General features: G+C 47.7%; 2 protein-coding genes across 12 annotated transcripts in view; one reads left to right on the plus strand and one right to left on the minus strand.

Moving 5' to 3' along the window:
• GPRC5B (G protein-coupled receptor class C group 5 member B) overlaps positions 1-22,034 on the plus strand; it is a 44,019-nt gene extending 21,985 nt beyond the window's left edge. The window contains exon 4 of the mRNA XM_064153848.1: positions 21,478-22,034. Within this exon, the coding sequence (XP_064009918.1) occupies positions 21,478-21,486 (9 nt within the window). The 3' untranslated portion in view covers positions 21,487-22,034. The remainder of the gene's footprint in view (positions 1-21,477) is intronic.
• IQCK (IQ motif containing K) overlaps positions 1-26,128 on the minus strand; it is a 245,253-nt gene that overhangs the window by 197,997 nt on the left and 21,128 nt on the right. For 10 of the 11 annotated variants that reach the window (XR_010304616.1, XR_010304619.1, XR_010304621.1 and 7 more), the window contains one exon: positions 19,579-19,690. Coding sequence is in view for 4 of the 11 variants with exons in the window: in XM_064153852.1 (XP_064009922.1) it covers positions 19,579-19,690 (112 nt within the window). In the remaining 7 variants the exon portion in view is untranslated. Of the gene's footprint in view, positions 1-2,125; positions 2,200-19,578; positions 19,691-26,128 lie in introns of those variants that run through there. The other variant, XM_064153853.1, reaches the window with a different exon arrangement.

The following is a 26,128-nucleotide window of genomic DNA, read 5'->3' on the forward strand; positions in this document are numbered from 1 at the left end:
GCTTGCCAGAAACCATGTAGCATCTTCAAAACACTCTCACTACTCAGAGCTGTTGCTATAAGCAAGGCAGATGAAATGCCCTAGAACTGGCTGTGTCTGTTCTTCCTCTAAACACAGGCTTCTGGGTCGGCTTTGGGCTGCGTGCCTTGGGTCTAACCAAAGGCCGTGCAGAAGGAGCACTGTAGCTTTTATCATGGAACAATTGGACTGGTTTACCAACTGACAGGAGTACAAAGCAGGTGCTTTTTATTACCTGATGAGAGCTAAAGCTCCTTTTTGATAGATGATCTATATTTATTAACGTGTTCATGTGTGTTTTATAACGTGCCCTTTCTTCCGCTGGCTCCTGCATCCTGGGATCTTACTGAGTGCATCCTTGGAGGGTGTTCAGAGACAATCAGTGTGCACCATGAGGACTGTACGGCAGTATACAGAACTACCGAGGTTGTAAAGCATGGGCAGATGTTTTATTTTCCAAATGCTGTTCTTAACGAGAATAAAGGCTTTACTATTTACTTACAATGCTTGTCTTAACTTGGTGTTCAAAGTCCCAGGGCGGCAAAGGAGTGGTGCTGTAGACAGCAGTGCCCCGAGGGGGCAGTTCTGCTACCTAAGCTAAGCTACGCTGAAGGAAACCAGCTCCTTCAGGCTAGGGCCACATTCCTCCACCTCTGAACACACTCCCACGTTCACTCTCGGCTCTGGCACCTATCAGACCTGCAGCGAGCCAGTCGAGGAGCTGAGCAGCCAAGCTCTTAATACTACGAGCGATTCTTTTCTGCCTTCCAGCTGGCTCAGCAGTTCCCTTTCCTGGCTCACTTGCTAGCGTGTATGGAAAGGAGGGGACAAGATCACACAGGTGGTGTTGAGTGCAGTTTGGGAAGTTTTTGTCCTTAAAGAGTTTGATTTTCCTGATCTGGTACAACATTTGGCATCACCAACGAGGCAAAAAGCAACGGGTGGGTACTGGTGTAAAGACCAAGTCTGTGTAAGTGACAAAAGACATCCTTGGTGAACCACAACGAGAGCTAGAAGGTGTCCCTGTCTCATCACACTTTCATTCACAACAGTTGTGTGCAGCTATTGGTAGAACCGCAGATATTTTCTCTAACTGTGAAACGATAAAGCCTAAATAGTCCAGTGCTCATCAAGACTGAGGTACAAACGTGCTGAGGGCTCCCAGGCAGGAGGGCCAAATGTGCTATTTCGTTCTGCTTGCACCTGAGGTGGGTCACTGAGAATGCCAGCACTGCGATCTGCGTTTCACACTTCCTCAGCACGTGTGCTAAGTGGTAACAAAAGCGGCTTTGACTTCTCTCCCCTGCAGAAAGCAGAGCAGCCCTGCCTTCAGCTGGACTTGCAGAGCCTCAGCGTCTCTGAAAACCAGACTGATGGGCACAGGGCTTGGGGGAAGTTGGCACGGGTCTGCAGCAGCCACTGAAGCTTTTCCAACTTCTAAGTGAAGATTTTTGCCTTGGTTTTAACACTTGCCTACATATGAGAGTTACCCTGCTTGTTCCATCCAGGGTTTTGTTCCTGTCAGCAAAAGCTTGCAACTGAGCATTCAGGAGTACAGGATGAGCAGAGTCAGAATGTTTGGCTAAATGTGCACAATTCCATCTGCTTTAACACAATTGTGCTCATTTAAACAAGAAATGAGTTTTCTTTTGGCAGGCTGGGCCCTTATGTAATCTCCCTTTGCTTTGCAACACTTCACATGTAAAAGTAAAGCTGTAATGCTAGAGTGTTACTGAATCAGTACCAGCAGGTTTGGTTTTGTGATAGTAGTGAGAAAACCGAAATCAAGATGTTGAGTGCTTTTAGGGACCTTCCTTCCAGTCTTCTGATTTGCTTCCCACTGCGAGCCCACAAAACAAAACACGGGCAGAAACATGGACCATACTTCCACTGCAAACACTCTCTTGTCCAGTAAATCAGTGAAAGAAGATCCTCCACCCCACCCACGAACGACCTATTTCTTCCGTGCAGGGCAACTTCGCTTTGACACAGCTTCAGCACTCAGCTCACAGTGCGGTCTGTGGGAGCTGTGCATGTGTAGCTGAGAGCACAGTTGTTTGCTAGTAAGAAGTTATTGGATTGCCCCACAACAGCCAAAAAAATAAAAGAAAGCAGCTCTTTGAGGTTTTTGCTTTGAAGACTTTTTCAATTACAAGTCAGCAGTGAAGTCATACGGTTCACCTAGTGGAGAAATGCATTTCTGTCATCTAGGACAACAGGCAAGGTCAACAAAGAATAGTTTTCCTATGTCTCAGTGGAAAGAAGAATGTTATCCATGTGATCCCAAAGGGGCTGCCAAATGGGAAAAATCAGTCAAACAAAGAGCAGAGGGTTGCAGGCTGAAGTAAACAATCCTAAATGAACAAAAGCTCTACATAAAAGTACAGTGTCCCACCCCCCAGCGAAAGCTGGCTTCAAAGCTCTGGATTCTTTCAGTGCTCTCATACAGATTAACCTAATGTTTTTCTTCTGCTGATACAGCAGGCTGGTCCCTCAGTCTGGTGCCCTGATTTTAGCTGTCCTATTCTCTTCTCAGTAATTTACAGACTGTCTTCTAACTGATAAAAGTCTGTTTTTCTACTCCCAGCACCTTCAGCAGAGGCATCTGCACTGCACCCTCGCACTCCAAGCAAGTGTGCTGGGAAATGTATAGAAAAAATTTATGCTAGAGGCAAAGAGCGACAAAGAAGCCCCCCAAAAAATCCCATTTTGCACATAGAGCTTCAGGAGAGCTGAATTAGCCTTCCAAGGCATGCAACTGAAAACCAGCAAACAAAATCCTCTTGGGACATGCCCAGAATACCAAGCTGCAGCAGGGGCCCCTGTGCTAATTTAAGGTGCTCCATGTGCTACCAACCTGGATAATCTCAGCTCATAGAATGCAGACAGGAGGAGTACTGGATGATGTTGAGGAGTACAGGCAATACCTTACAAACCCCAAACACGACTGCAGGGCCCTGTGTTCTACAAGAACAGAAACACAGAATCAGCCAGGCTGGAAGAGAGCTCCAAGCTCAGCCAGCCCAACCTAGCACCCAGCCCTGCCCAACCAACCAGACCATGGCACTAAGTGCCTCATCCAGGCTTGGCTTCAACACCTCTGGGGACAGCGACTCCACTGCCTCCCTGGGCAGCCCATTCCAATGCCAATCACTCTCTCTGCCAACAACTTTCTAACAACATCCAGCCTAGACCTCCCCTGGCACAGCTTGAGGCTGTGTCCCCTTGTTCTGGTGCTGGATGCCTGGCAGCAAAGCCCAACCCCACCTGGCTACAGCCTCCCTTCAGGGAGCTGCAGACAGCAATGAGCTCTGCCCTGAGCCTCCTCTGCTGCAGGCTGCACACCCCCAGCTCCCTCAGCCTCTCCTCACAGGGCTGTGCTCCAGGCCCCTCCCCAGCCTTGCTGCCCTTCTCTGGACACCTTCTGATTGGTTGATCAGTGGTCAAGGCAGGCAGTGTTCAGTGCCTTGCAAGCACAAGAGACTTCTGGGGCTTAGGGGTTTTGTTTGTACAGCTGGTAAGGAGAAAAACCAGAGTGGATTAAACATCCCATGTGACTATGAATATCCCATAAACAAAATGCTAACTATTGCCTTGACCTTTAGCTGATGTCCCTCGATGATGTTTAGCCTTCATGGAGAGAGTGATTGGCATTGGAATGGGCTGCCCAGGGAGGTGGTGGAGTCGCAGTCTCTGGAGTGTTGAAGCCAAGCCTGGCTGGGGCACTTAGTGCCATGGTCTGGTTGGTTGGGCAGGGCTGGGTGCTGGGTTGGGCTGGCTGAGCTTGGAGGTCTCCTCCAGCCTGTCTGATTCTGTGATTCTATGAGGATATCTTTGCAAGTACTTCATAAAAACAGCAGCAAGGTCCCAACTGGCAGGGCTCACACACATTGTTTCATGCTGAAATGAGGAGGTGTTTTGGGTAGCTGCTAGCGGTGCTTTTAGCCAAGAGCAGCCATGTCTTACCATAACCTGTGTTACTGAAGCATAACAACTCCAAATCACATCACACTAAGCAGGAAGCACAGGTTGTCAGCATGAATCTGGGTTTCAAGCAGTTACTCTTACAGTTTTCGACATAAACTTGCTTCCTATGCAGACAGAAAAGTAAGATGTCCTCACGGTTCAATGTGCTGCAGGGATGTGGGAAGAAGCTGCCTGAGTCTTTTCTCTAGAAATTTCCATTGGAAATATGTATTTTTCAGGCTGTGATACCTCAAACTGACCTAACAGGGTTAAAATCTCTTGAATGCCTAAGGAAGATGTTCATTTGGAAGATGGGTGAGAGCAGCCCTGAGGAACAGGCCCTGGGAGTCTGGGCTGATGAAAAGCTCCACAGGAGCCTGCAGTGTGAGTGCAGCCCAGACACAACCCTGTGCTGGGCTGCAGCAAGAGCAGTGTGGGCAGCAGGGCAAGGGAGGGGATTCTGCCCCTTGGCTCTGCTCTCCTCACACCCCACCTGCAGTCCTGGGTGCAGTTCTGGAGCCCCCAGCACAAGCAGGACATGGAAGTGTTGGAGCCAGTGCAGAGGAGGCCACCAAGATGCTGAGAGGGCTGCAGCAGCTCTGCTCTGAGGACAGGCTGAGAGAGTTTGGGCTGTGCAGGCTGGAGAAGAGAAGGCTTGGAGGAGACCTTGGAGTGGCCTTCCAGTACCTGAAGGGGGCTACAGGAGGACTGGGGAGGGACTATTGACAGGGTCTGGTAATGACAGGATGAGGAGGAATGGGTTTGAAGTGGCAGAGGGGAGACTGAAACTAGATGTGAGGAAGAAGTTCTTTGCAGTGAGGGTGGTGAGACACTGGCACAGGTTACCCAGCGAGGTTGTGGAGCACAGAATCACCTAGTGTGATTGAAGATCACCTTGGGTGATTCTGTGCTCCACAACCTCCCTGGAGGTGTTCAGGGCCAAGTTGGATGAGTCCTTGAGCAACCTGTTCTAGTGGGAGGTGTCCCTGCCTATGGCAGGGGTTTGGAACTGGCTGAGCTTTGAGGTCCCTTCCAACCTAAACCATTCTCTAATTCTATGATTTGTATATTAGCACAGGTCCCATAAAGTTCACAACCAGGTACAGCTGCTGACAATCCCCTCCCATTTCTCCCAGACAACACCTAGCTAAAAGCAGTGACTGGTGTAAGTGACAGTGTCAGCAACCAGCTTACAACCCTGCCTTTCACATGCTGGATTTTAACCATGCCACTCTTAGCAGCCCTGGCATTCATTCTATTTCTATTTTAGAATAGCAACAGAACAAGGGGACACAGCCTCAAGCTGTGCCAGGGCAGGTTCAGGCTGGATGTGAGGAGGAAGTTGTTGTCAGAGAGAGTGATTGGCACTGGAATGGGCTGCCCAGGGAGGTGGTGGAGTGGCCGTGGCTGGAGGTGTTGAAGCCAAGCCTGGCTGGGGCACTTAGTGCCATGGTCTGGTTGCTTGGCCAAGGCTGGGTGCTAGGTTGGGCTGGGTGAGCTTGGAGCTCTCCTCCAACCTGTCTGATTCTATGATTCTATTTCCAGTTGCATTAAAAAAACTCCAACATAATAGAAGTAGAACTTTCACAGCAGCAATCCCATTTTATCCCTCTGTGTCTCAGGTCCCTGTATGCATTCTGCTGGCAGACTCCTAGGGTTGCAGAACTGTGATTTTCCTGCAAGGCAGATCAGCTCTTTTCCCTCACAGATATTTCCTACCTACTGAGGAAAGGCAGAACAAACTGCCCCAGGATGCCAGTTAGGCAGCAGAGACTGCAGCTGTGCCCTGCTGCCAGTTTCAGGGTAGTGCCAAGTAAAGCACTCTTGGGAGATTGCATGCAGCTCCCATGAGAATTACCAACACCTTAAGTTCCCCAAGTGAGCGTGCAACAAAGAGTGTGAAAAACACCTGCAGAGAATGCAGCAGCAGCAGCAGCTTACAGAGGTGCAAGGTAAGATTTAAACACAAGTCAGCCAGCCACGGGCAGGGGCAGCATGGGCACAGGATTTCATGTAGTTTTAAGACATCAGCTCCTGTTTAAGTCCTGAGATGCAGAGGAGCTGAGGCCCTCAAGTGCTCTGCCAATGAAAGTGTGCAGCAAATCTCACACCTCTTTTCTTTCCAGTATTACAGCTCCTGTCTGTGTAGGCTGTATGGGGGTTTAATAAGAGAGCTACCTGTTCTAGTGAGAGGTGTCCCTGCCCATGGCAGGGGTTTGAAACTGGATGATCTTTGAGGTCTCTTCCAACTTAAACCACTCTATGATTCTATGTCCTAAGTCACAGGGCACTATAACCATCACTGCAGGAACTGCATAGGTTGAGTCCCTATGGGTGAGAATTAAGGAGAAGGCCAACAAGGCTGCCATCCTGGTAGGAGTCTGTTACAGACCACCCAGCCAGGAAGAAGAAGTTGATTACTCTTTAAGCAGCTGGAGGCTGCCTCAAGATCACCTGCCCTTGTTCTTGTGGGAGACTTTAACCTGCCAGACATCTGCTGGGACTTTAATACTGCAGAGAAGAGGTAGTCTAGAAGGCTCCTAGAGTGTGTGGAGGACAGCTTCTTATCCCAGCTGTTACGTGAGCCTACCAGGGGCAGCCCTGCTTGACCTGCTGCTCACAAACAGAGAGGGGCTGGTAGGGGATGTGGTGGTTGGAGGCTGCCTGGAGTCCAGTGACCATGAAATTACAGAGTGAAACCAGGAGGGGCATCAACAGAACCTGCACACTGGACTGCCAAAGGCCAGACTTTGGCTTATTTAAGGAGCTAACTCAGATGGTTCCTTGGGAAACAGCCCTTAAAAACAAAGGGGTCCAGGCAGGTTGGACCTGCTTCAAGAGAGAACTCCTGATTCTGATTCTAACCAACACCACTGCAGCCTGCGGTTAACTTCCTTGGTAGCGAGGTGGGGGTTGCTCTGAAGTGGTTGGCACAACTTTGACTTGCTACTCCTACTACAATGAAGTTATCTCTTAAGTTTCCCTGCCACATTCCTTGGAAATGCTGCTCACCTGCCACAGCTGACCATGCTTGGTGCGGTGCTGAGGCACGGCTGAAAGAGGCACTGGATGTGAACAGGTTTGGGTTTCCTGTTTCAATTAGCTACTCTGAGGGGGAAAGTCAAAAATCTGCCAAACTCCCATGGCAGATCTGAGGAAGGTCTCTCTTCTACTTACATGTGCATTAAGTACCAACTCCCTGATCATCTGTTTTGGGTAAGAGGCACGGCTTCCCCTCATGTGAATGCACAGGGCTGACATCCTGACTTGAGACACAACAGCGAACCAAGCGTGACCTACTTTGTACACTACTGTATAGTACAGCTGGATTGTGACAGTAGCTTATGAAAGGTTTATACACCCACACTGCTTTGTTTAAATCATAAGAACTATGAGAATTACACTGAGTAATTTAAGCAGTTGAAGACAGCAATGAAAAACCCCACAGACTCAGACTGTAAGAAGACAAAAATCCATTAAAGAAAATCTATTGGAATAACTTATTAGCAGGGGCTTAGATTAAATATATATAGATATATGGAGAGAGGAGTTTCACCCTAGACTCCCAATGAAATGCCAAAGAGGCCTGAACATGAAATTGGAGCCACCAGCAATCTTTCTGAAATAAGAGCTGACTCTTAAAGAGATGGTTCTTTATAAAGTGGGTATAATTTTAGCCTCCTGCTATTGGAAGGCAGCATGTCTGCAACTGGGAGTGCAGCTTTTCTCTTCAGGAAACCTTCAGGCAGTGCTGAGAGAAAAAAAATGGTGCATTGGAGCATCAAATAGAGAATCATGGAATGGTTTAGGTTGGAAGGGACCCCAAAGACCAGCCAGTTCCAACCCCCTGCCATAGGCAGGGACACCTCCCACTAGAACAGGTTGCTCAAAGACTCATCCAACCTGGCCTTGAACACCTCCCTGGGCACCCTGTGCCAGTGTCTCACCACCCTCACTGCAAAGAACCCTTTCCTAACACCCAGTTTCAGTCTGCCCTCTGCCACTTCAAACCCATTCCTCCTCATCCTGTCATTACCAGACCTTGTCAATAGTCCCTCCCCAGCTTTCCTGTAGCCCCCTTCAGATACTGGAAGGCCACTCCAAGGTCTCCTCCAAGCCTTCTCTTCTCCAGGCTGCAGGGCCCCAATTCTCTCAGCCTGTCCTCAGAGTAGAGATGCTGCAGCCCTCCTGGCCTCCTCTGCACTGGCTCCAACAGTTCCATGTCCTTCTTATATGAAACAATCAAATACCAAACCAGAAATGGTGCCCACAGACATCCCTGCTGCTCGTGAATCTGAAATGGGTTCTGCCAGAGGATCATTCATCAGTGAAGGCTTCTGCAGGATGGATATATAACAGTGACAGGGCAAACCAAGTCCTCCAAATCAGAGCTCATAAAAGGCCTATTCTTGCCTCCAGGACTTTAGAGAACAATTTCAGGACACTTTTTAATTCACTTAGGATCAAATTAGGGAAGCAAGAGCTGACACGCAGAGAATCCCAAACACCAAGGTGCTGTAATGGAGATGGGGACAAGGGCTGGAAGCTCTCTAGCAGGACTGTCTGTGCAGTGCCCTGTGCTGCTCTCCTCAGATGTTGACAGGTTAAGAATCCATCTGGACATAGCTGGGTGGCACTGCTACAATTCCAGGTGCACAAAGAGAAAAGAAGCACTGGAAGATACAAACATTAGACTAGCTGAACCACTGGCATCAACACCTGGGTTTAGGAGGGAGCAAACTACCCGGAGGTACTGATGACTCCATTGCTACTGATGACCCCAGAGTCCTCCAAATCACTCAGTGAAATGAGACTCAGGAAGAGACAGCCACAGAAAGATAGCAGCTTAGGGAATGAAGGCCACCAGCACACCTCTGGTGCATCTGAGTAGTGCAGGCTTTTCCATGGAAGTAGTCACCACACAAAAAGGGAATGGTGAAAATGGAACTGACCAGAAATGGGGAAGAACATTCTAGAGGGACAAGGTCCCATCAAATGCTGTTTGGGATTTCCAAGCAGCAGCCAGCATGGACAGAAGACAGGAATGCCAGATTGGCTAGGCAGCTTCATGGGAACTGCATTGACACCCATTATCCTCTCTTACTCTGGCAATGTGTCCTACTTGCAGGATATGAGCTCTTTCAACTCTTACACAGACTAAAACAAATGATCAGGTGGGGGAAAAAATCCAAGACAATTACATTGCAAAAGCTTCCAAGTGACTAATGCCACAGTCTGGGCTTAAAGGGAAGTCTGGGGCAAGTAGCTCATATGTTCTGCAATCTGTCACCCACTCCTTGCTAATCTCTGAATCATATTTGAAGTCTCCACTAACAGTTCATGGTCTTTTTTTCCTTACCCCCCTCTCCCTTCTGCTTTTCTATCTTTCCAGTCAAGACTCTCCAGTCCAGTTTTGCTGCAGAACTATTTGGAGCTTTTGCCATCTAACCAGTGACAAGCTTCTCTCCAGGCTTGTACCACACCTCACAGCTACAACTAGAAATCTTGGCTTTGCATGTCTAAATCACTAACCAAACCCACCACAGAATCGTCAGTGAAAAAGCTCCCCCTTTGCTCACTGCTGTCATGTAAGAGGTTAAAAGAAACAGGAGAAAACCAAACCACAAATCTCACATGCAGACAAACCCCAGCCTCAACCCACAACAAAACAACACCAAAGCCTTTCTCCTCACCTTTAAAGCAGAAAAAAGAAACCAAACAGATTCTCTTTATACAATCAGAGAAAGATCACCCAATTGCAGCTGTGCCTTGGGCTTTTTTTTCCATTACAAATCATTATTAACAACTGCAGAGTGACAGGTGACAATGCAGCTCTGGTACTGGCAGATTAGCTCAGGCTTGTGCCAGCTCACAGCCTGCTCTTGCTGTGTGAGCTCATCTTTTGTAGCTTATCTAAAGGAGCATCTTCCCTTCCCTTCCCTTCCCTTCCCTTCCCTTCCCTTCCCTTCCCTTCCCTTCCCTTCCCTTCCCTTCCCTTCCCTTCCCTTCCCTTCCCTTCCCTTCCCTTCCCTTCCCTTCCCTTCCCTTCCCTTCCCTTCCCTTCCCTTCCCTTCCCTTCCCTTCCCTTCCTTTCCCTTCCTTTCCCTTGTTTGCTTGGTTTTGCCTTTCCAACATTCCCAGCAATCAAATGTAACTGGCAAACTTTGTCACTTTTCAAAGATGTCTGAGTCTGGGGCATGGACCAGGAAAGCAGAACCTGGCTCATGAGTCTTATGACTTTTATCACTGCATTCTCAGCTGTTAGTGCCAAGATTAAACTTTCAGAAACATCTCAAGCATCTTGAGTTAGGCTTGCTGAAAACCTCCACATACCCAGCTATTGCCACTGCTTTGTTCTGGGATTTTCCTTTTTTATTCCCCCAAAAGAAGACATTTTGTGTAACTGCAACCTTACTCATGTGCTTTGAAATGAAAAGCAATCACAGATACAAACCCATTTCGACTGCAGCACTTTTGTTTTCAGAAACAACCATCCCAATAGCTGGCAATACAGTCATGTTTACCGAAAAAGCAGAGCTGAATTCTTTTCATTGCAGTGTCCTGCAACTCCACTGCAAACCTGCTTGGACAGCTCAGCTTGACAGAAAGTAATTTGAGGAAATACCTCCAACGTGTCAGATCTTCACACCTCTCTGTGTATAAATATATATGCTGTATTGTGTAACAGCTGTATCAGAAGTGTAAACCCACGGAATGTGGGGAGGTTGTCACTTAGAGGAGCTCTGTAATGTGACTAATTAAAGAACCACAGCCACAGCAAAAGCAGGGCAGGTGGAATTAGAAACAAATTATTCTGTCTCAAGTTTTCCTAAAACATGACTGCATTGAAACCACCTTTGGTGTAAGCAGGGGGTGGAGGAGAAACTCTCTTACAGATAAAACTGATGAATTCCTTAGAGCTCACAAGCCAAGCCTGGCTGGGGCACTTAGTGCCATGGTCTGGTCGCTTGGCCAGGGCTGGGTGCTAGGTTGGGCTGGATGAGCTTGGAGCTCTCTTCCAGCCTGGCTGATCCCATGATAGTGAGCTGCATTTTCCTGAATAAGCCCCAGAGGTGCAGTCTCTAAGGACTCATAAGCTATTCAGACTCTAGCTTTCCCCAGTCCAGCATTACCTGCAGGACATGTTCAGTCTTTAATGTAAGTGTAAAATGTGCTGTTTATCTAAGTCCCCTCCTCGGGCTGCACATGTGCACTGCAGCTTCACTTAGAGCCCCATTAATAAGGGTCATCAATAAGCACAGGGCTATACTCAGGCTCATTTGTTTGTGGCAGGATTTCCAAGGAGTTTTACAGCACAGCCAGTTTTTTGCTGGCCCCTGAATTTAACATTCCTGTTCATTCTGCTCTGAGGTGATGTGATTATTTCTCCTCCTCTGGAGACATTCAAACCCCACCTGCATGTATTCCTGTGCAGCCTGCCCTAGGTGCTCCTGCTCTGGCAGAGGGTTGGACTGGAGGATTTCTGGAGGGCCCTTCCAAGCCCTGACATGCTGTGATTCTGTGATATAAATGCAGCCAGCCCTCCAAAGCAGGCAGAGTTGATCTCTCCTGCTCAACTTAGCTTGGTAAGCATATTTAGCTTCCAAATCCTTCCTCGTAATTCAGGTGCCAACACACCACAGCAGTGTAAGGAGTGACTGACTGCATTTCCTTGCTTCTTGACAGCATGCATCTGTTCCAGCTCTAGCACTCCTGAAATATGCAGCCTCTCCTCTCCTTTAGCTGCAGCCTCTTTTGCACCTCCAAGGCTTTTCCAGTGACAGAACACCTATGCTTTAAGTTCCTTGGCACGTTGCTCATTGCATCTTCCCAAGGGAAAAGATTGTTTCCATGACAGAAGTAGTGGTAATAACTTCTGCTGCCAAAGGAGAAATACAGCTCAAACCCCAAACAGAATGTAAAGGAATATTCTCTCCTGTATCTGGAAATCAACCCCTTGCCCTGCTGTGAAGATTGCTTTCTGCCTCGGCTCGCTTTAAGTTGGTGTTCCACACACTCTGTACACTCAGTGCTCCAGAAGCACCTTGCAAAGCCAAGGCTATGGTTGAGCTGTACGAGCTGCCAGCTAACAGGGTCACAGTTGGGTTTTGACAAATAGCCAGGAGTACAGAGTTCTTTTGCTACTTTCCATAAGAAGAATGCATTTTAGAAATGGAATTTGACAAGTTTGCTGCAGGTATGAGGAAGGCAGGGAAGGGGAGAGAGAGAAAGAAAGAGAGAAAGAGAGAGAGAAAGGGAGAAAGGGAGAAAGGGAGAAAGGGAGAAAGGGAGAAAGAGAGAAAGAGAGAAAGAGAGAAAGAGAGAAAGAGAGAAAGAGAGAAAGAGAGCAGCTACAGAAGCAGTGGTCTTTCCATCAGCACACCAGCAGTAGAATAACCAAGGGGCAGAGGTTATAAAGCAGAGAAGAGTAGATTCACATTGGGTGTTAAGAACAAGATCTTCACCATGGAGGTAGTGGAACACAGAAACAGGCTGCCCTGGGAGGTGGTTGAGGCCCCACCCCGACGATATTCAAGGCCAGGCTCAGCAAGGCTCTGAGCAAGCTGGTCTAGTGGAGGATGCCCCTGCTGACTGCAGGGGGTTGGGCTGGATGACTTTTGGTGTGTTCAGAAAAAGGTCCAACTGTTTTCAAATGCCTTTCATTGCAGGACAGATAATTTTTAACTTCCACTGATGTCTCATCAGTGCTGCATCTGCATAAGGCACTGCTCACAGTCACAACTCAATGGGGTCTGTCCACAGGCTGCAGGCACAAAGCAAATGGACCATGTTGCCAGGCAAAAAAGCAAAGGCCTATTTCTTCTTGGAAACATTCAAGCCAAAGCCTGACTGCAGCCATGTGGCACACCAGCTAGAAAACAGGAAGATGCAGCACGTTCTGTTTTGTTTCAAATGGATGCTGCAGGCTGCAGACACTGACAAAATGGATATGGACAGCCCTAGATAAATGCACCCTGGGAAAAGAAGTCCTCCTAAACCAGCACTCTCGTGGCAGAACAGCAGCCTCGTGAAACCAAAATCAGGTCTTGCTCTGTGTGTGCCACTGTGTCACATCCTGCTAAGCATGAGCTCAAATAACGTGCAGGTAATTAAATGAGCCATTTCTACACACTGGCATTAAAGTCATTTCAGCAAACTGGAATCATGAAAGTCTGAAAGGAAGCATCCTCCTTAAAAAATACATGAATATGAAGGCCCAGCTCAGCTGTTGCTCTCTCACACCTCTGGAGCTTGGAGAGTTACTGGATGTACTCTCCGCAGGCAATGCTCTTTTGGTTTAACTCTGTCAAATATTCTGGCACACATTTCTCCCATCAGCTGTCCTACACTGGGGACAAGTTTCTTTCTCCCTACAAATCCCTTCAAGCTGTCAGCTGCTAAAGGGGGTCTCGAGTGCTCTGCATCTCTCTAGGTTTCCAGTCTGAAAGCAGAGACTGTTAGGAGTAAGGACTACCACACCTTAAAGACAGCTCATTTGGTGGCATGTGGCTTTGCAGCAGAGGAGCAGTACAGCAGTGTCAGCTAGGAATGCTGCAGCATTATGATCATGGGCAAAGGCTGAAAGCAACTCACCTTTGCACTCAAGAAATTTAGCACTAAAAGGCATCAGTAATAATTTGTAAAGTCATTTTCATGCAAAGTTTTGCCACTTTCTGTCCTAGCACACTTTCCAAAACTACTAATACAGAGTACAAGAGTTACAGTGAAAGAAGAAATTTCATGCAAAGGTAAAAAAACAATCAACAAAAGCCAAACAGGACTCTTCAAACCTGTTGTGAAGCAGGAGGAGCAGCAGTGCTTTATATGATGAGGCTACCCAAGAAATCAACACGACAAAACCCAAACAAGGCTCTTTAAACCCACTGTGAAGCAGGAGGAGAAGCAGTGGGTTATAGGAGGCTACCCAAGCGAGCAGAGCTACCTTGCAGGCTGTGATTTCACATGACACAGCAGGCAGAGGACACATGAGCTGCTCTAAAAGCAAGCAGCCATCACCAAGGGGCACTTTTCCTTCCCTCTCTTACTGCTACACCATTCCCCTTACGCTGGGTACAAGGATTGTGCCACTGCCGGGCAAGTCATTTTGTCAGGCTGATCCAGCAGCAAGCTAGCCCGAGGGGCAGCAGAACAGAGCTGTTCCTCTGTCAGGTCAGCCAGCTGAAGCAGCACACCTTGAAGCCACTATCAGTAGTGCCAAGAGAAGCAAAGGATGGCAGAAGCCTGGGCCAAGGAAGCACAGGACTGCCTTTCTGATGGGGAAGCTGCTGGGTCACTTTAGGTGCCCCACAAACATCAGACTTTTGGGCCCTCCTTGTAAAAACCTCCAAAAGTGTTTCATTCTGGATTATGCTCTAATGAAAACTAAATCTCCCTGCAGAACAACAGAATGGTCTGGGTTGGAAGGGCCCTCTGAAGGTCACTCAGTCAGCAGGGGCATCCTCACCTAGACCAGGCTGCCCAGAGGCCTGTCAAGCCTCGCTTTGAGCATCCCCAGGGACGGGGCCCCACCAATGACAATAAACAGGCTCTAACACACTTCCTGAGCCGTGAACAAGAAAGCAAGAAGACTTTTGCATGTGTTAATCACAACCAGCCTCTGTTTCTAACTTCCTCTTAAGATCCCACTGAAGCATCACACTGGTCGAGATCACAGAACCTCGCTTTGATGAAACGCTGCATCTTTGCCTCAAACACCCTTGAAGTGAGCTCTGCACAGCCTTGTGCTGAGAGCCACAACAAAGCAGGATCTGTCAGCTGCCGTGAAGCCAGGCTTTGGCTGGTATTTCCATGGGAGGTATGCTGATCTTTCTGGTAGTGTCATCAATAGAATCACATTACTGCTCCAGTCAGCACTTCCTGAACGCCGCTTGGCAGCTCACCATTCATCCCTGCAGTTAGGTTCAACACTGTTTACAGCAGCTAACAAACAGGATTAGAGCCACAGACAAGTGTAAGAGCTACTTCATCCTTACTCTTCGTGTAGTTAACTTTGTAATTGCTGTATCTCTTGGAAAATGGTCTTCTTCTTTTTCCTCTTGATCGTGATCCTAACGCTTTATTGGTGACATCTGGAGTTCTAGCAACAAGGAAGGCTTTGTCTGCTTGATGCCAAAGCTCAGTGGGTTAATTAAAGGGGATTAATTGAATTAAAGGAATTGTTTAATTGAGTTAAACTAAATGCATAGAAAGACAAGGTGAAGAAGTAGTTGTGTTATGCTGGTAAAAGCAGTTTGAACTAACCTTGCTGACTTTAGAGTTTAACAACATTGAGCAACAGCAGAAATAAGAGCAGCTGGAGCCCTAACAAAATTAATTATGGCATCATAGATGAGTTAGATAATGAAAACCCCTGGACAGTAACTTCTCAATCCAGTACAGCTGTTTGCAGCCAGCCATCTGTCTGGGCCCCAAGGCTGTTTTATGTATGGATACTCTTAAATTAACTTAGCAGAGCTGAGGAATCACTGACTCAATGTGGTAGCAGTGACAGCTGGTGGGATACAGGCAATGTGGACTTGTGCTGGTTTAAGAAAGAAAGAAATTAAAAGGGGCAATTTTACAACTTGCTCTGATGTGGTGAAGCAGCTTTGTGTCCTGGAGTCCTAAAATCATCAATTTGAGGGCAGGGAAGCCCTTGAGAGTGATTGAAAGGAAATTTGGTTTGTCTTTTGAGAGGATTGACCAAGCAGGCAAAGGAAATCTGATCACCACCTTACTCTCCAGAACGACAGAAACATAGGTTCTGGAGTCTTTTGATCAGTTCAGCTGCCAAATCATACAGTCATAGAATCACAGAATCAGTCAGGGTTGGAAGGGACCACAAGGATCAGCCAGTTCCAACCCCCCTGCCATGGGCAGGGACACCCTTACCCTAGAGCAGGCTGCCCAGAGCTCCATCCAGCCTGGCCTCAAACACCTCCAGCCATGGGGCCTCAACCACCTCCCTGGGCAACCCCTGCCAGCCTCTCACCACTCTCCTGCTCAACAACTTCCTCCTCACATCCAGTCTGAACTCACCCACCTCCAGCTTCCATCCATCCCCCAAGTCCTGCCAGTAGGCTCCACCCTTAGCCTCTGCTTTTCCTCCTTGCAACACTTTCAAAAGCTTCCCCTTACCCCCTGAAATGCACCTGGAATTTGCACCGTGAGAGTTTCACAGGCCCTAAAACTGTAAACTATGAGTGTATAACCACCTAAAACCAGATCTTTCTTTTGAAGTGGTATGCTGCAAATATACAGATCTAGTTCTTAGAAACACGTGGGGAATGTATGCATTTGTCACCCCTCCTGGCACCAAGGTGCTGTGAAAATCTAGGCCTTGGGGTGATGCAAATGCTAGGAGCACTGGGAGCAGAAAGGCCAAAGCACAAGCGTTACCCTGCAGCCATTTGCCATGGATTAGCAAGCCTGCTAGCTCAGCCTCTATCAGCACCTCCAGGACTGCAATTTGCCACCAATTACCACTGTCAGAACGAAACATAGACATTACCAAGAGAAGAGTTTGGCTCTTCTGTTTTTAAGTTTCTAATAAGATCATGTTTATCAGATTAAAGATGATCCACTGTTTGCAGAGCTTCAAACTCAGATCTATTGATGCCTTCTTAAAGGAAAAAAAACCAAAAACTACTTTCTTACAAAGTAAATTCCTAATAAACCATAGTAAACAGGTTATGAAATCCCACAAAGACTGGAAGAGAACCTTAGTTGCTCTGCCAACGTTTTCTTTACACAGCAGTCAAGTTTGCTGGGAGACAACTCATGGCTCATGGATTTTGATTTTCAGAGCTGTTGTGCATGGTTACTACTTTGTTTACTCTTCTAGCTCTAAGCTAGAGGGACCTGGACAGGCTGCAGAGCTGTGCCCAGGCCAACCTTGTGACATTCAACAAGGCCACGTGTAAGGTCCTGCACCTGAGTCGCTGCAACCCTAAGCACAGCTCCAGGCTGGGTGGGGAATGGCTGAGAGCAGCCCTCAGGAACAGGCCCTGGGGGTCTGGGGTGATGAAAAGCTCAACAGGAGCCTGCAGTGTGAGTGCAGCCCAGACAGCAGCCCTGTGCTGGGCTGCAGCAAGAGCAGTGTGGGCAGCAGGGACAGGGAGGGGATTCTGCCCTTGGCTCTGCTCTCCTCACACCCCACCTGCAGTCCTGGGTGCAGCTCTGGAGCCCCCAGCACAAGCAGGACATGGAAGTGTTGGAGCCAGTGCAGAGGAGGCCACCAAGATGCTGAGAGGGCTGCAGCAGCTCTGCTCTGAGGACAGGCTGAGAGAGTTGGGGCTGTGCAGCCTGGAGAAGAGAAGGCTTGGAGGAGACCTTGGAGTGGCCTTCTAGTGCCTGAAGGGGGCTACAGGAGGGCTGGGGAGGGGCTATTGACAAGGTCTGGTAATGACAGGAGGAGGAGGAATGGGTTTGAACTGGCAGAGGGGAGATTGAAACTGGATGTTAGGAAAGGGATCTTTGCAGTGAGGGTGGTGAGACACTGGCACAGGTTGCCCAGGGAGGTTGTGGATGCTCCCTCCCTGGAGGTGCTCAAGGCCAGGTTGGATGAGGCCTTGAGTGACCTGTTCTAGTGGGAGGTGTCCCTACCTATGGTGGGGGATTGGAACTGGCTGAGCTTTGAGGTCACTTCCAACCCATGATTCTATAAGCTACTAAAGCCAGGAATTCTACTTCACCTACAGCATATGAACACCCCATACAGATACACATCTCATATATGCACACACACATAGATGCAGTTTTCCCCAGCTGGATATGTGTGGTTTTGCTCCTCAGAATGGATTCTTTTCAGCTATAAAATATTCCTTAGGCAATGGCATGAGTTAGTAAAGAAATCCTGATCTTTTGCAATATAAATATGAGGAAATGCAGCTCTTGAAGAAGCCATCACCAAAACAAGATCATGACAGTCTTCCAGTTGTGGTATTTGTTCTATAATGTATGCTGCCCTGGAGAAAATTCCTCCTGTTCTGAGCATTTCATAACTCAGTGAAGCAGTGATCAAAAGGCCCTGCACAGAGCACACTGCAGACACAGAAAAGTGTGTCAGCTCCTAGCACCTTGCCATACATAACCCTGTAACAGCAATGCAACTGAGGAGGCCATGGAACAGCACAGGAGGGTTTGAAAACAGTGTCTTTTGAAAAATGACCCTTCCAGGGCAGCTCTGATGTCAGCTGACACTGACTTGTCTTTAGGATTGAAAAACCTTGCAGCCTGAGAATCCTGCAGACTGAATTCATGCTTAAGCTCACTGAGTCTAAACCCTCTCACCCTGCAGGGGTTCAGATGTAAGCCTTGCCTTTCCCAGTGATGTCCCACACAGCCCAGGCTCAGAATGAGGGCATGGACAGATGTGCTTTTGTGTGCTGAGCTGAAAGAGAGCTAAGCCATGACTTGCCCCTGGCTTTTAACTCCTGCCAGTGACTTGGAGATTGGCCCTTCCTCAGCCAGGAACAGTAATCAGGTATGAGAGCATCTCATGTTCTGCTCATTTTAACCAAGCTGAAAGTCATCATCAGTGACCTCCCCAGTTCACCTTCTCCTTTGTGTAAGATGCAGCAATGGTGTGGCAACCATGTTTTGGAAAACTAAGCTGCCCCACGCCAAAACTCCTCACTGGTCCAAACCCATGGTGCAGTTACACAAGCACTGAAACTGCTGCAAGAGCTACAGTTTGAGGCCAGCTCCCAGTTTGATCCAATGGACTGCAGGAAAGTGCACCCTGGTAGTTGAGGGCAAAGCCTGGCCACTTCAGAGCACATCTGCATCAGTGCCAGCAGGCTGAAGTACCACACAACAGGGTCTGCTAGAAGAGAATTCTTCCTTCCTTCAATACATGAACAATATTGCTCAGCAACCTCTTCTCACCTGCAGCTCCTGCTGCGTAGCTCACTCCTCTGTGCACGATGTTTGAGTACAGCCCACAGAGGCTGATAAACAGAGTGGATGAGGAGCTACTGAGCCCTCCTGCATTAGCAGAGAGCCTGGGAGAACAATCATAACGACACCACTGTGCCTCAGTAAGGGAATGGTAACTGGCAGTAAAGCCTAGGCCCCCATCAGGGCAAAAAACCCTACTGCAGGGTCTGTTCTTAAGGCAATTTGGCCTCATTGCCCTTGGAAATGATACTGAGTTGTTTGAGGGGGTTTTCTCTCCTCTTACAATTGCAGAGGCCAACTTCTCTTGTAACCAAGCACAGGGAAAGGCCAGCAGAACACTTACCAGGTAGCAAGCCCACAGTTCAGAAACAAATGGTACCATAGCCCACCTGGTAAAATCAGCATTAACATCTTGTGTGGCTGGCAGAGCTCTGATCCTGCTCTAGGAAATACTGTGCCAGGACCCTGTCACAGTTCTCTGCAATGACTGAGTTCTGGCCCTTACTGATCACTTTCAGATGCACAGACAACAGACTCAGAGTAAGCAGTGACTGAGAAGAAACAGACAGGGATTTCCACCAGACAGTCTCTTCTCACTCAGGATTAGTGTCCTACTGTGTGTCCTATTTTTTAACACAACCCAACACAACAGTAAACAAAACAAAATCAAAATCCATCAGCTGGTTCACTTACCCTTGGCTTCTTGCTTAGCCCAGAACTCTTCCACTATCTGAGTAATGTTTTTGGCCTCTCTCAGTTGCTTTTGCCACTGGCGCAGCTCTTGTATTTCGCTGTCACAGCGGACCTGGGAGAGGGAAAACAGAAAATGCAGCTAAAAGGAGGACATTCACATTACCAAGATGGCTGATTTTATCCATGGGGCTGTGGCTGGGCAGCCATCCTTTTTGCTGGGCCTGATATAAAAGCACAACCCCAAAGGTTTACAGTGCAGCTTACACAGAAGTAAACCCCAGATAATTGACAAACCCCGTTGAGAACATAAATATGCCAATTAGGACATCACTTTGATTACCAAAGGACTCCTGAGGATGTAATTGCAGTGAGATGCCTATTCTTTGAGTTAATTAAAATCTCAAACAATATGCTGAAGGGTATTAGTGCCTTTAGAAAACACAATGCTCTAAACCCAGCCCCCCAACCAACATAATAGAGCAGGAGAGGAGCGTGAAGGGTCATACAGCAGGACATTTATTCCAGCAGACTGGTTCACACCTGCTCTCAGCTGCAAATAGGCTCACTCACTGCCCCAGCCACACACTGCACAAACAGGGGAGCCATTAATCTGTTATTTAAAGTAATTGGACTGCAGTACATGATACCCATTCTCTGACAGTCAATAGCCCCCCTCTGAAGGGTGCCATTCTGCCTCCACATAAAACGACACCAGGCACAGGCCTTGACTCCGTTGCAGATTGAAGCTGCATTCTTCTGTTCCTGCTCTGGCACTGGTGTGCTTCCTGCCAGCACCAGAAAGAGCTAATTTTGCACCAGCAGCCCTTACTACTCCACTACTTCAGCTTGTTCTAAGCAGGATTTGATTAATTAGCAGAGTGCTGCCAGTTGTCTAGCTCAGCACTCACACAAGCATTACTTCCAGTGCTAGAGCAGAACTCCAGCACAAATACCATCCTCCTGACAAGAGCAGCAAGGGGCCATGCCAGGATTAGCTGTGACACTGCTCGCTGATTATTCTCTCAGAGTCAGTCAAACCAGAGTAGAATCACTAAAAACAGAGGTGCTGTTTCCTCTCAGTGCTAGGTATATAAAATGCCAGCATGCTTTAGGACTCTGTGTCCCAAGAATTCAGGCTGAAGCTGAATAACATGGCAGAAACTGGAGGTGAGGAGGAAGTTGTTGAGCATGAGAGTGGTGAGAGCCTGGAATGGGTTGCCCAGGGAGGTGGTTGAGGCTCCATGGCTGGAGGTGTTTAAGGCCAGACTGGATGGAGCTCTGGGCAGCCTGCTCTAGGGTAAGGTGTCCCTGGGCATGGCAGGGTGGTTGGAACTGGCTGCTCCTTGTGCTCCCTTCCCACCCTGACTGATTCTACGATTCTATGACACAAGCAGCATGAAGCTTGCTTTCTCCTGGACACATTTTAGCTTTCAGAGAGATGACTCCTTAGTTTTCTAGAAAATGTCTTCTTTTACTCTCACATGATACTCTGTGATTTGAACTCTAATACTCCATTGCACTCTGGTTTTCTCCCACTTTCCTGGGGTAAATACAGAACAAAAGAGCAGGACTCAGGATTCCAGCAATTACCAAAAAAAAGAGAAAACAATCTCAATTATTTATCAGATGTATTCTTTCCACCCAGGATTTCTCCTTTGTAGTGCAGCTAAGGATGTATCAGGCAGTAGTTGAACTCCCACAACACTTTTCAGTCCTCTTAGGAGAAGATAACTTTGCTGTACTTCAGACTGTGCACTGGCAGAGCAGAAATACAATGCAAGGTTACAAGATCAATAAAGACAGGCAAGACTTTTACTCAGTGACTTGACATCAGACACCCCCTAGGCCTCTGCTAACAGCTAATATGATACTAATGGAGTTCTGTGTTATTTTCTGTAGGAGTTATAAGGAGTTCTTAGAAGGCTGAGAGGAAACTAAGAGCTGATTACAAAGAAGTGGCTGGTACTAGGGATCTTTGCAGCTACACTGACCAAACCAAAGCCACGCTCTAGAAACCCACCCTTCTTCAAAACCAACGTGGAATCCCAAATGGGAGAGCCTCTCTTTAGGCTTGCAAGAGATACCTTTTCCTTTTGCACTGCCATGTATGCTTTTAGAACACACACACATCATCCCTGTTAGGTGGAGGCAGCTTACTGAATGCTCATGGGACATGAGGCAGGAAGACAGAGAAATTACTGCCTCCTTGTCTAACCAGACAATTGACAAACATCCATTTACAGCTGCAGCCGCCTAGGCTCTGTGCTTTGGTCTGGGTTAGGGCCACAGTGATCTCTGCATGCTGAAAATGAAGACAGGAACTCTTAGCAGTGAAAAATAAGGGCAAGTACAGCAGGCTCTGTGTGCTCTCCTTAGAGAAATAAACCAGTGGAAGCACCGGGCAGAGGTGGCTATGAAGGCACAGTGCTCAAGTACTCCAAAGGGCAGCACTGAAGCCAGGCAGTGAAGAGCAGCTCCCAGGACCCAGTGGTCTTTCAGAAGAGGGAACAGCAAAGAACACAGATGTGCCACCTGCAGCAGAACAGCTTAACGGCAACCAAAACAGCAACTCTGGATCAAAAAGCCATGAATTGGCCGCAAAATCTTCAGCCAAACCACCTGAGAGCCAAAGGTTTTGTCCAAACAACTGATGGGTCTCTTCTGCAGGCCAGAATGAAGCACTGAAGGGGTCCTATCTTTGAGTGAATCTGCACTTGCTGCAAATAACAGCAAATACTTGTGTGACCTTCTGGGTTTGAGCCTTTGCCAGCAGCCACAACTTGCTGGAAAGGAATATAAATTGTGATAGAAAAGCACAGCAACACTGTGTGAAGTACAAAGATAAAACTGCTTAAATCCTGCTTTAACTTCTGTTCAGACAGCATTTATGTCTAAAAACAGCACTGAAGGGGTTCAGAGCACCATCCAGTTCAAAGCCAGTTCAAAGATTTAGCCAAACTTAACTGCTCTCGATGCTAGGTGAGAATGTGTTGTGCAACACTGGAAAGGCAACACTGAGGCTGTGACCAGAGACATCAGAGAAAATTGTATTCTTGCAAACCCCCTTCAGTCTGGAGCAGTTATGCACATTGCAAAGATCAACAAGAGCCCATCAAGCAGATGGCAGTAAGCACAGATCCTGCAGAAGAGGGGTGAATATATCATCTCCTCTTGGAAAGGCACCTGGAAATGTGGTATCTGCCCATGAAGGGGTTTTGTCAGGCACTGAAACTGCCTTGGCCCATGGCAGCTGACCGGAACCTCTATAAAAGAAGGTGGTGAGAAGTGAAGAGAAAGAGTTCAGATGACAGAACTGTGTCAAGTCTTATTTGGGTTCTACTCCTTGCTCTCAAAGAGAGCCCTCGAGATGACATCTTCCCTTCTCATCTCCTTAGAGTGCTCAGCAGCTGCACTTCCACTGCTGTTTGTTCTGGAATTCAAGACCTTTTTAAACATGAAATCATTTTCAGAGCACTCATCAGTGTCTTTGTATGAGAGACTGTAGCAAGGACTCTGTTGATGGCAGCCATTAATTATTCCTAGCAAAACAAGAACTCTTCTGAAGCCTGCTTCAGGTAAGGATGGATGTGCTGCTTTGATCATGCTTTATTAGCAGCAGCTCTTCAGTGCTCTGTACCTACAGCTCTCTCCTTCCCCCTTCACATAGAAAAACCTTTACTTCCTGATGCACTTTTGCTGACTGCCATGTGGCTTTGATCCTGGCACTCTGAGCTAGCTGGATGTGGTAAGAACAAGCCAACAGCATGACAGGCAGGGTGCTTAGTCAGCTACCTAACTAGCTGTAACATGGGCACTAGATCTAACATGGCCCTGACCAAGACAGTTAACAAACTATCTCAAAAGTGGACTGAGTCCACAGAAGAGAATTCTTAGGCAAACAACTTGCAGGGGTTACTCACACTTTATGTGACACTCTTTAAGAACAAAGTCCTTCCAAGGTTCAGACTTAGGGTGGCACTGTGAATGACAAAACTGTCCTGCCCACGTTCCTGAGCCTTTCATTTCCCTGAAATCCAACAGTGTGGCCAGAATCCTCCAGCTACCTCTCAAGCAAGCAGCTAAGGGATGTGATGTTATGTCCCTTGAAGTGCATCTTGAGAAGGGCAGCACTAAGCACATTGGTTCTTTATCACAAAGGGGGGTGTATGTGCTTGTGTACAGCCATTCAGCCTCACCCCAATACATTACTTCTTACTTCAAGAACAGTATTGAAAAGTTCCAAATTCTGGCAATTATTAAACAAGGTATAATGAAACACATCAGGAAGGAGTTCAGAACACTGATACCACAGTATCAGCAGAAGGCAAATGGGCATTATTTCATAGAATGGTTTAGGTTGGAAGGGACCTCAAAGATCAGCCAAGGACACCTCCTACTAGAACAGGTCACTCAAGGCCTCATCCAGCCTGGTCCTGAACACCTCCAGGGAGGTTGTGGAGCACAGAGTCACCCAACGTGGTCAAAGATCACATTGGGTGATTCTGTGCTCCACAACCTCCCTGGGCAACCTGTGCCAGTGTCTCACTACCCTCACTGCAAACAACTTCTCCCTAACATCCAGTTTCAATCTCCCCTCTGCCACTTCAAACCCATTCCTCCTCCTCCTGTCATTACCAGACCTTGTCAATAGTCCCTCCCCAGACTTCCTGTAGCCCCCTTCAGATACTGGAAGGCCACTCCAAGGTCTCCTCCAAGCCTTCTCTTCTCCAGCCTGCACAGCCCAACTCTCAGCCTGTCCTCACAGCAGAGCTGCTGCAGCCCTCTCAGCATCTTGGTGCCTCCTCTGCACTGCCTCCAACACTTCCATGTCCTGCTTGTGCTGGGGGCTCCAGAACTGCACCCAGGACTGCAGGTGGGGTGTGAGGAGAGCAGAGCCAAGGGGCAGAATCCCCTCCCTGTCCCTTCTGCCTACACTGCTCTTGCTGCAGCCCAGGGGCAGAATCCCCTCCCTGTCCCTTCTGCCTACACTGCTCTTGCTGCAGCCCAGCACAGGGTTGCTGTCTGGGCTGCACTCACACTGCAGGCTCCAGTTGAGCTTCTCATCAGCCCAGACCCCCAGGTCCTTGTTTGTGAGTGTTCAGTTATCAGCACAACAATGCAACATTGGCTGACAGAGCTGTTTATTTTCAGAGGTGGCCATCTGTATTCTCCGGTAAATGGAATCCCATTTAAGCTTGGTGCTCTCTTCATTTCCAAGCCCAAGCATAATACAGTGCCCTATGCATTAACTTGTTATTAATGACTTTTATTTTATGTTCTGGTTTTGATTTAATTAAAATGATTCTTTCAGCTCTAATAAGCTCAAGCATGTAACAGCAGATGTTATAGTCTGGATTACTTTGGATGTCTCCTTGTTTTCATAGGTACAGCTTCTCTTTCATTCCTAGGAACTGGTTCAGAGTGATCAATAATGGTGTGAATTTTTTGAAGCTTATTAGCTTCACTATACAGCAAGGAGAGAGCAAGCACCAGATTGCTTCAGAAGCTTTGGTGCAAGCACAAGGGCTCTGAGCAACCTTGCACTGCTCAGCAAACATCACTGCTGCAGGGTTAGGGTTGCCTTTGCGACACCCCACTGTGAAGATGCCTGCAGTGATACCGTCAGTGCTAATCAGTGTTAGTGTCAATGCCACCTCTGTGTAAAAAAAGAAAAATAAGGAACACCAACAAGCAAAAAGCATCACAGAAATCCATCAGTCGAGGGGAGCATTTCAGTGTGTTTCATCGTCTTTGGCTGCAGAGCATCTCGCAGTAACCACTCATACTTGTGCTTGGGAAAGTAGCAAGGGAGAAAGGACAGAGTGTTTTACACTGACTTTCATTTACAGAGCACCTGCTGTACAGACAGAGCTGTCTCACTCTCCACCACAATGCAATCACTGCTCTATCTGGAGGCTATTTACAAGCTTCGACTTTGATGAAGGCACTCAGGGACACTTCTTTGTCACTAAAGCCATCTGAATTTCAAGCCTATTTCTTTTCCAAGGCCTGAAAGTGTTAGAGCCTTTCAAAGAAACATTTAACAGAATCTGTTCAGGATTTTCAAAGGGAGTTATTTTGTACCCCAGGGTTAGCATGGCAGTTAGCCTTCAAAACAACAGCATTAGCCAATTTGCTTTGGATTTCTTTTATGTGCCCTGCTTTTTCCCCTTCAATCAGGGTTTGTGTCAGTGTTGTATCACTAGTACAGCTTGCAGTGTCTGCTTACCATTCCCTCCTGCCTGTTCTTGAATAACAGCCTTCAGAGACTCACAGAATGACTGGAAGGGACCTCAAGGATCATCCAGTTTCAATCCCCTACCATAGGCAGGGACACCTCCCACATGTCTCTCCTACATCTCTTGCCTTCTTGTCTCAGTTTTTGGTCATTTTGTTCATATGTTTCAATTTCCCAGCAGTGCCTACACTCACTCACGCAGCCCTGGCCCAGCAGCCTTTAGCAAGCAGCCAAAGGTAGCTTTAAAACAAGAGCTGAGAACTGTTGAGTGGTAACTGCGTTTCTGTGGGGCTGCTGTTGTTGAGGGAAACG

The sequence above is a fragment of the Pogoniulus pusillus genome, chromosome 13 (genome assembly GCF_015220805.1).
Source record: "Pogoniulus pusillus isolate bPogPus1 chromosome 13, bPogPus1.pri, whole genome shotgun sequence".
In the NCBI taxonomy this organism is placed as follows: domain Eukaryota; kingdom Metazoa; phylum Chordata; class Aves; order Piciformes; family Lybiidae; genus Pogoniulus; species Pogoniulus pusillus.